General features: G+C 40.7%; 1 protein-coding gene across 2 annotated transcripts in view; it reads right to left on the bottom strand.

Moving 5' to 3' along the window:
• Window positions 1–45: 45 nt before the first annotated feature.
• Window positions 46–10,129, bottom strand: part of tm9sf4 (transmembrane 9 superfamily protein member 4) — a 14,974-nt gene continuing 4,890 nt past the window's right edge. For both annotated transcript variants that reach the window (XM_020617231.1, XM_020617232.1), the window contains exons 3-18: window positions 9,498–9,597; window positions 8,438–8,594; window positions 8,031–8,175; window positions 7,182–7,305; window positions 6,669–6,784; window positions 6,234–6,345; window positions 5,895–5,965; window positions 5,564–5,696; window positions 4,764–4,845; window positions 4,584–4,659; window positions 4,358–4,441; window positions 3,233–3,408; window positions 3,059–3,122; window positions 2,756–2,875; window positions 2,534–2,623; window positions 46–1,149 (exon numbers count right to left, since the gene is read on the bottom strand). In XM_020617231.1, the coding sequence (XP_020472887.1) occupies window positions 1,000–1,149; window positions 2,534–2,623; window positions 2,756–2,875; window positions 3,059–3,122; window positions 3,233–3,408; window positions 4,358–4,441; window positions 4,584–4,659; window positions 4,764–4,845; window positions 5,564–5,696; window positions 5,895–5,965; window positions 6,234–6,345; window positions 6,669–6,784; window positions 7,182–7,305; window positions 8,031–8,175; window positions 8,438–8,594; window positions 9,498–9,597 (1,800 nt within the window). In that variant the 3' untranslated portion in view covers window positions 46–999. The remainder of the gene's footprint in view (window positions 1,150–2,533; window positions 2,624–2,755; window positions 2,876–3,058; window positions 3,123–3,232; window positions 3,409–4,357; window positions 4,442–4,583; window positions 4,660–4,763; window positions 4,846–5,563; window positions 5,697–5,894; window positions 5,966–6,233; window positions 6,346–6,668; window positions 6,785–7,181; window positions 7,306–8,030; window positions 8,176–8,437; window positions 8,595–9,497; window positions 9,598–10,129) is intronic.

Genomic DNA, 10,129 nt, shown 5'->3' with positions numbered 1-10,129 from the left:
TAAGGCTACACTGACGGCATGGTTAATGAGCAGAAAAACATGTTCTTTTTTGTAAGTTACCGCTGGAAAAGCTTCAAACACTTGTGTGTTGCAGACTTTCAAATAAAAAAAAAAAAAATGTTATGCCTCCCTTTCATTTCTGTGCCGACTGTAGCTTTTCCTTTGCTCCAGCGGCTTCCCCCAGCAGTCCACTGCTTCAGGCCGTCGGGTTCATAGTCCCATTCAGAGCAGTTCTGTATCACTTAGAGCAAACGGACCAATATTTTGACATCAAGAGATCCATTGTTCGGAAAGAAGAAGCTAATATTTTGATTACACTTGTGGTAACATGGTCACACCAGGAATTGGAAACTGAAGTAAAAAATAATAGAACATTTAACTTAACCTCTTCGTGTTACAATGCAGAATTTCCCAGCATAATTTCCATCCATATTGGTTCAGCACAACAAAGTTAACACCATGACCACAGCTTGACTCCCCCAGTCTCTGCAGTGAAAACAGACATTGGAAAAAGTAAAGTTAATGTAAGGAAATCAGATGAATCAAGTTCCCCAGGAGATGATCAAATAAAATTAAGTAGGGAGAAATCCTGTGATGACAAAAATAAAAACCTGGATAAGTTAGACTGAAAATACACAATGAAAAGAAAATGCACAGAAACCATGGTTGGACAAGCTTTGGCCCACTGTGTCATGTGCAGGGTGAAACAGCAGGACATGAGCTGCCCCATCAGAGGAAGACTCCCCCAAGACTGTCCTGAAGAAAGGAAGGGGGACAAGTGAGGAAAAGAGGGAGGGAGAACAGCTGGTCAACTCTGCCACCTTGCTGTATTTCCCCTTGAGGCCAGTGGGCGGGGCTGTTGCACCACACAAACCCCTCTCGCTCCCTCGACACACAAGTCAGTGCTTTTTGGACATGATGAATAAAAATATATTTTTAAAAGTGACCCCAAAAAGAAAAAAAAAAACAAATGATGAGAACAGCAGTGATGGTGGTGACTCAGTCGATCTTGACCGCAGCATAGATTTTCCTGATGAACATGTAGGCAGCGTAGAAACCGATCGTGCCCGTTAGCAGCCAGAATGACAGCACCATGAGGGCGGTGTAGCCGAAGTACAGGAGTGAGGGGATGAATTCCACAATGTCCAGCTGGGGAAGAACAAACAGGATGAATCACTTTCACTGTGTTGTCCATTTCACATATTTTTTAAAAGTTTTTGGGTCTTATTAAAAGGGTTACTCTATTTGGTCTTCACTTCCATAAAAGGTTGAGTAGGTTCCTTATTGGAGCCTTTTTCAGTCACGGAGTATGGCACATTGGTTGTTACAAAGTGACTGCATTTATCATTTAGACAAAACTCGTCGCCCTAAGTTTGCAATTTAACATTTGGTAGCAGAGAGACAGATCTGTAAAAGCAGAGTCTGATTTGAGAGTGAGGGAGGATCCCTGCTCAATCAAATCATGTTATGTTCACAATTCTCAAATTGGATTCTGCTCACAAATTTGTGCCTGTATGCTCTCAAATTGCGACTTGCAAAAAAAATGTGCACTTTCAAACCTTTTGGCTCTGGCAGACTTTCACACAAAATCCAGTGGAGACTCAGAGACAAGCTCACACATGGCTGGGATTACGCTCTTAGATCTGAGTCTGCACTCACAAATCTGTGTTTGTATGCTCTCAAATGCTGAGTTACAAACCCTCTTAGATCTGAGTCTGCACTCACAAACCTGTGTTTGTATGCTGAGTTACAAACTGAGTAGTGCTCAATGTGGTTTATGCGCCCTCACACATTATGGCGCAGAGGTGCTTCCATCAGTATCGTGGCAGAGAACGCAGGTTAGTTGCAAAGTAAAGAAAAGAAGTGTTTTCACTTCTCTCAAAGGCTGCAACAGACTTTAAAACTCATTTTGCCATTCAAGTAATAATCAAAGGCCCCCCTCTACTCAAAAATATTTCTTCTCGTTACTTCACCTGGATGTTGAAGCATCACTGAGCAGAATGATGCATATGCTGAAACCATTTCCACATTCACCTACTTGGGCAAAATCTCTCCGTGCTCACCAGTTTAACTCAAACTACAAGCACGATTTGTAACACAGCTGTACAGCCCCACACCGACAAATCACCGCAACAATTATGAAGCGTTGGGAAGACATGAAACCTTTGGGTCACGCTCACTGAAACATTTCAGTGGGAGACATCTTGTATCCAACAGTTAAACTTTACAACTAAATATTTGTATATTCAGAATATAGATTTTTGAGTTAGGGATAATGAGGGGATTATTTCTAAAAAGCCAATGGAACTTTTATGAGGAAAAACACTTCCATCACTTTTCTCACACATAATTCCAAAGCGCTAACAAGGCTAGCTTCTCTAGTCATAAATGATTATTTCATTCACTGAGCACTATCAAGACCAAATGACAACATGTATCAGTGTTCTAGTGAGTGAACTGAAAGTATGCCTCAAACACTGTTGCAGAAGTAAAGGAGACTTTGCTTTGTCTGAAACAGCTTCGAGGCTTTTACCTTGTTGACAAAGTAGAAGACAGCATAAACGAGGACGTAGAACGCTGAGCCTCCTGAAACCAGGAATGTTCTCCACCACCACCGGTAGTCCTGGTAGTGTGGAGAAACAGATACACACCCCATGGGTGCATGCAAAATGCAGGTGAGGCATCAAATAGGAGGACACAAGCATAGCTGGGCAATCTACACGCATGCATTCACACCCAGCCTAAATGAACTTACCTCTGCACAGAGCTGGAAATAAGCCATGACAATGCTGATCTGAGAGCAGGAAACCACCAAGATGATGAAGACCAGGAACAGGAAGCCAAACAGGTAATAAAACTGATTCTCCCAGATGGCCTGCAGGTGGCACCAAACACCAACATTACTGAGAGTGCAAGGTCTGAGCCAGTGAGACGTTTCATCAGTTACTTTTCCTCAATGAAACAAATTTCCCATTTATATGAGATTACAGACACAAAATAAACACGCAGCCAAACTGTACAGCAGTGAAAGAACAGTTGATCTGGAAGATGTACTCACACTAAAAATGAAGAAGAGCTCGATGAACATGGCACCAAACGGCAGGATCCCAGCCATCAGGATTCTAGTGGAAAGAAAAAAAACATATCACAAGACTACATGTGTTAACACCGAGGTACACCTGCAAGATGTCAGCAATCAGCCAAAGATTAAGGTCAGACTCAAGACACTCACCCTACAAACTTGTTCATGTACCAGCGCTGCTCTGGGACCTGCCGAGGGATCTGGTTGGTGCGTACAGGATTATCATAAGGCTGTTTGCGGAAGCCAAAATAGTAGCCCAGGTAGACCAGGGGCATGGAGATACCGAACCACATGCACAGCAGGGCTAGCATTGTGGTGAAGGGAACCTGAAATGGTGGGAGTAGAGAGCAAGAACACAGGGAGGAGTGTCAAGAGATAAAGAAAGATGCTTAACTGTCAATATGTTTATACTGTTGCCTCTGAAATTAGAACATGTTACAATTTTCCTTACACTTTTATTTATTTAGACCTTAACATTATATATTACACCAACCACCTACATGCTGTTAATTTGAATCAGTTCTCTCTCAGAAGATGGTATGTTGACTCAACAGTCTCCCCACTGGCTTTTTACTTTACAGTAGTTTGTCATTTTCATTGAGAAACAGCAATGACAAGTCATACCTGGCTCTTTGGTCACATGCTAATGAAATATATATATATATTTAAAAATACAATATACATGTTTTAAGTGAAATAAATGTAACTTCTGAAAGAAGAAACAAGACATTCTTCCTATTACAAATAAGTTCAATCGATCTGTGCTTTTGCTGCTACAGCTTCACCTAGTCTGGTGTAAGCACATTTAGCTAATGTTAGCAAACTTAGATATTCCTGTATTTAACTTATACTACTGATCTAGTTTGCCTACTTAGCTACATTTTGTTGCTTGTGCAACTGTTACTTTTTGTGATAAAGTCATTGGTGACGTGCTACAACACAGCGTAACTTTCATCAAACTGACTCAGGTAGATACAGTATCACTGTGTACCTGACATCACTAACAGCCACTGTAAGCTAGTGGTCGTACTAGACTATATGAGGCTCTAGCAGCAGAACCTCCAAGTGGAATGAGCCAGGTTGTGTTTTAACACTTAAGAATTTCATTTGCAACAGAAGTTTTTTAAAATATATTTATGGTGAATCTTTCCTTTAAAAAGTCACTTGCTATATTAATAATCACAAAGTAACTGGCCTTCTAGTTTCCTAATTTGCTATCATATGAACACATACTTTAGCATATACTTTTGATTGTGTGTTTGTCATGACACTCACAGCCCCAGAGGAGTGTTCTCCCCAGATGAAACAGTTGAGGATGAAGCAGATTCCAAAAACCACAGCAGGATACAAAGTTGCTGTCTACAGGGGAGACAAAAAGTATACACCCTGAGACTCTCGCTTCATGGCAGCACCAATGTAAAGAAATGTGTCATTACACATAAAAAGTACTAACTCAGCAGTGATGAAACCTTTTCACATTGAGGGTCTAACAATGACTCACACAAAATGCTCCTTTCCTCCACCGGTGACCCTTGAGTGTGCGGTACAGTCTCCCAGCAAAGAAGCCACCAAATACACTGAAGAAGAAACATGCACAGGAAAAACGATCAAAGCAATGCTCTGAAAGTTGGCTGCTCTTTGGGATTTTCTTACTGAGGATCAGACAGAACATTGCTCTTACCCCATGAACATGAAGAGGAAGCAAGCAGTGGTCATCAAGGCCCCTCTACTGGACGGAGACAACATGCCCAGCATGGCAACAACTACGACACAGACACAGGAACAGGAACATGTGACTGACAATCATGCACTGTTTTCTCCACCAACCTAATTTTAGAGATAACTAATAAACCACAGCTCAGATTAACATGTTATTTGTTTAATTAATATGAAAACAGAGATGTAAAAATTAAAAGTTGTGGTTTGATGAGGGATATGAGCTGTAACTTTTTAGCCAGTCTAAAATCTTTTGGCTGCATGGCAACCTGACTGTGACAGACTCCAGGAAGTCACTGTGCCCAGCCAAGAGAGAACATGTATTCAAGTTAAAAGCACTAAACATCAACAAATTCATTTTAGACCACCATACATTTTTTGGACATGAACACATAACTAATGTCAAACAACTTACTGTATAATACTGTGGTGGTCTGGTTAATATGAACCATGGAAAATGGCAATCACACTACTATGTTGACAATACTGTTAGCATTATATTGTGTGCATATTAATATTCACACATTTATGTGTTCAGACAAAGGATATCTAATTGTGTTGCAGATACATTTCATAGTGTGTTTCTCTATATTTTGGGTTTTTCACAGACTTATCTTTGCTGCTTCAAATCTGAAACATGAACCAGAGCCCTGGTATCAGGAGATCATTATTTTGACCTTTTTTTTTTTAGCCATGTGAGGATTCTTATGGGTCAAGGAGAGATAAACACCGTCAAGCTCTATAGGAAATTGATGAAAAACTCACAGATGACAATGAGAATCATGCAAAAGAGTTGGATCCCTGAGCCCAGCAGAGAACTGAGGATCATGGGATATTGAGGTGGTCTGAAGACGTCACCGTGGACGTTCTTCCATCCCGACTCCTCCATAGTGTCCTCCTGGTTATGGAGAAGAAAAACATGGTCAAGTGCTGTGAATATACTGATCTAATGAACATTAAGAACCCAAAGCACTAAAATCCCTTACATTAAAATCTATTCATTCTGATCTATACCTTTTTCAAACACAATATTGATGCCTTTCCCCCCCCAACAACTTGCTGAAACCATGCAAACTTTAGGTGTGTATTTTCTTACTATATCATCCTCTCTGTTGTAGTTTGCAATGTCCTTCCTCAAGGTCCTGATGATGATCATACTCAGAATACCTGAAAGATGACAGGAAGTCACTCATCTAGAAACATGGAAGTCAGATTATTTCACACACTGTCATCAGACTACAGATTTTATTTTATTTATTTTTTGGATACATGATATAACATAGATTTACACACATTCATAAGCTTTACTATTTGTTTAATGCTTCCAGGCTCAAGGCCAATGCTATGTATTACAATTTCACAAACTGACATTTTTTGACATACAAACGTGCAGTTACTTCATTTTGAGTAGGATTTCTCTAAACTTGAGACGTACCAGACAGGAAGAAGACGACCACCACAGAGTTGACAATAGAGAACCAGTGGATCTGGACATCGCTCATAGTCAGGTACGTGTCCCATCGAGACGCCCACTTTACCTCGCTCTCCTGCACAGTAGACAAGAGGCCCAGTTGTGCTTTCACTGCATTTATCTAGCTTTAATTAACATCATATCCTAGAAAACTCCTACTGCTTGTTGCTTGGCAATTTGTATACCATAAAGTATGTGGATAGTCATGTTTTCTGTTGTTTTCACCTTGTAGTACTTTACACTTGATTTGAAATGAACAAAGAGACTAAAGCAAATCAAGAGAAATTCTTGAGACCAATCCAAATTTAAATAAAGTTTTTTGGGTGTTGGTAGGACTTCTTTGGGGTTGCAGACTGGTCTGACTTGAAGTCAGTGAGAATCCATGCAGCAGCCACTGACCTCCCAGTGGACAGAGTAGGTGAAGAGGACCTCGTTCTCTTTGTCTGGGTCAATCTCCTGGGGCGTGGAGCCACTAGCCTCAGGCAAGGTGCACACATTTCCCGTTGCTTTCAGGTCTGAGAATAAATAAATACAGAGCAAGTACTACAACAATGAGTAATTTGTACTTTAATGGCCACTTCTGAGGCAACAGCTGTATGTCATCCGTTTTTAAATCACTATAGGTCAGAAACATTAAGGGCACCGCACACAGGCCAGTGCAGCTTGTCATGTGGTTCACGTCACATGACTCTTGTAACACACACCAGGAACAGTGCAAATTCAACACAGAACTACTGAAATGGGTGAGTACAGCGCATCCTGAAGCGCTGACACACATCATTGCAGGTTGATGCTCATCAGTTTTTGGGCTTTCATTGAGAATACTGTGTGCAGGTGTTCTGATGCATGTCATACGCCGCCTGTGTGCAATGCCCTTGACACATCTTCAAGCTATTCAGTGTTGACACCTACCTTCTACTTTAACACTTTGTGGTACAACTTCAAATCGCACCACTCTGTAGTCATGAATATCCTCTTCCTCCAACTTCTCCCTGTGGAAATACAGGATGAAGGACAGGTGGTTGTGCAGATAAAACTGTGAGGGGGAAAAAAAAAAAAAGCAACACAAAAGTTAGTGCCCTTCCAACATACAAACTTACACATCATTTTAGTTGTACATTCATCTTCTGCTCTATTTTATCATTGCTGGTAACATGCACTCATTTTTTCATGTTTGTCCACATGTCAATAAAAAAAAAAAAGAAAAGAAAAGAAAAAACAAAGTGTTGTCTGTGTTACTGAGGCCCCACTTTTTTTTCAGGACATATAGTTTCAGAACATTTTCAGGACATTTTCAACATCAGACTCCAAAGGCTCCGTGAATGTTTTGAGAGTTACAGTGAGCTAAGTCTATGGTTTTAAGTATAAGACCAGTCCTTAGATTCTCCCACATTATGACCAATAACCTACGAATGGTGAACAATCTCAGATACAGGAAATGCACACAGACCAACACACAACTACAGTTGGCCAACAATCAAGTCTACAAATTTTAGCAGCCTGCATTTCTAGTCCATACAGTTTGACCTTTAGCTTGACCGTGAACATAAGATTGTGGTATTTAGTTTCAAAAAATAAAACACTCCCCAGTTGTACATTTGCATAACTGTATCATAACTGGCTGGAGGTTTTTCAAGACATGGTTAAATGCAAGCCCCTAAAAATGTGAGGAGCTTATGATCATCTGCTGTCTGTACTCTCCACCTTTTCTCCATCTCTGAACAATGTATTCAAGACAGGAAGACACTATACAAGATCTACCTTGTTGTTGTCAACAAAGCCCAGTCTGTAGCCATGTTCAAACTGGATATCTTTCACCACGTCCTTCTTCTGCTCATCCTCCCCTCCTGCCTCTCTGTTTGGGTAAAACTCTAATCTGGTGGCAACAGGCAGGTTATCTGCAATACTGAAAGACACAGGGTGGTCGTCTATTTGTTGTGGTTTGCATATTGAACATAAGAAAAAGCCTAAATGCTAGTGAACCAGGTCATCTCAGAGATATAAATCCAAGAAAAGAAAATTATACATATGTTATCGGGTGCTACAAAGCACCAAAGAAGTCGGATGGCATCCAATTTTTACAAATACGTTACTCTACATAGCAGTAGCTTAAGATGAGCATTTAGAGGGATTCCCCTTGCTAACAGCACCAAGGAAGGGAAGCTCACAGGTGAACATAATACTCCTCCTGGATTCGCTCAGCAATCAGCTTGCTCTCTTCTATGCTGAGTTTTTTCTTGTCGCATTCAATCTCACATTTCTTGTTCTTGTTCATCTCAACACTGTAGAGGGTATTCACTATACGGTCCCCACGCAACACCTCACCTACAAAAAGAATTATACATTTTTTGTAATGGCAGCATGTATGATTTCATTGCTTCTTAAATAGAGTGCCGTAGGGATGATGTTTTTGTGTAGGCCAACCTGGTAGTTAGCATCTCCCTGGTTTCCTCGACAAAAAGTCAATGGGTTTTTTTCCATAGGTTTTGGATTACTGTGGAAAATAAGCTCTATGGTTTATGAGCTTACATTTTGTTCAGCAAGATAATCTTCACAAGTGAACATAACTTTTATGATTTTTGAAGCCTGCATACAATTGCCAGAAGTAAAAAGCTATTGTTAGGCTATAAATAAACTACACTACAGTCCCATGACTTCAGTGTTATCACCTTGGCTTCCAACTTCTAATTTGATTTATAGCGCTTACCTCTTTGACAAAATAATTTCCTCACAGTACGACCTGATCTAATTAGTGATCATGGCTGCGTCAGGTAGTTACAATAGTTGAGTGTGAGGTTTAGACGTAACAAGGCTGTAAAGTGGGCTGGTGAGTAGATGAGTTTCTGTGATGACGTGAAATTCCCAGACAGCCTCTGTAGTCTCATTTAGCCACCTGCTAACAATTGCCTTTTTTAAGATGTGTAAAAGCTAAAAAAAAACCAAACAAAAAAAAACCAAACATGAGCAGGATATTTACTGCCGTATTTTAATTCATAGAACAAAACGGGGAAATGTATTGACCTTGTGTTAACCACAGGTCTTATTTCAGGTGTCGAACCAAAACCAAATTAAAAAAACCCACTGACTTCAAGGCGAGAGAACCAGAAGTGCAAAAATGCTTGGGTTTTAAGACTCACTACTACAGCACTCTATGTAATCAGGTCAAATGAAGTGATACATTTGACATCCCATCCCACACTCCACACATGCCAGCAGCAGTCCACTTACCCAGGTTTTCCCCCTTGTAGACAACAGATTTTGGCTTACAGAAAGGGAGGGAGTAGTATTCATAAGGAAGCTGTGTTCGGGAGCTGGTTAGCTTCACTGCCTGAAAAACAAGTGGTTTGACTTACTGGACCACAAATTAAGTGATATACAAACCAACATGGAAAATAACTTGGTATGAATGACGCTAGATACTGTACTTTGGCTGTGGGCTTTCTAATCACAATCAATAAAACCAGTGTTTTTACAGATTTAATGTCTAGCCAATTCAACATTTTAAAGCTACTCTGTTTATTTTCCTCTCAGTTGTTGGAGGGTATAGTGAGACTCGAATGAAACTCACACCATATGCCGCTCCTAACCACTTTTGCCCCTCCAATAACATCCTGTGTTGTTACCAAAACAAACACATTAGCTTTAGATGCCAAGACATCCTGAAGTAAGAGCGCCACATCTGAATAAAATCAGAGTCCTCGGGCTGCTTTTAACACTCTCCATGTCAAAAAGCCAAACTGATGTTAACCCTGGTTTTTGCTCTTCCTTTCTCCCTCCGAGATGAATGGATGAGCTAGCCACGCTGGCGGAGCTGCAACGGGGGTACAGGGAGAGCGGCCCTCCATGCTTCACCGAGAGAC

Source organism: Monopterus albus, unplaced genomic scaffold (assembly GCF_001952655.1).
Source record: "Monopterus albus unplaced genomic scaffold, M_albus_1.0 scaffold187.1, whole genome shotgun sequence".
In the NCBI taxonomy this organism is placed as follows: Eukaryota; Metazoa; Chordata; class Actinopteri; order Synbranchiformes; family Synbranchidae; genus Monopterus; species Monopterus albus.
Note: the sequence above shows the minus strand (reverse complement) of the source record. Positions and strands in the feature narration are given on the sequence as shown.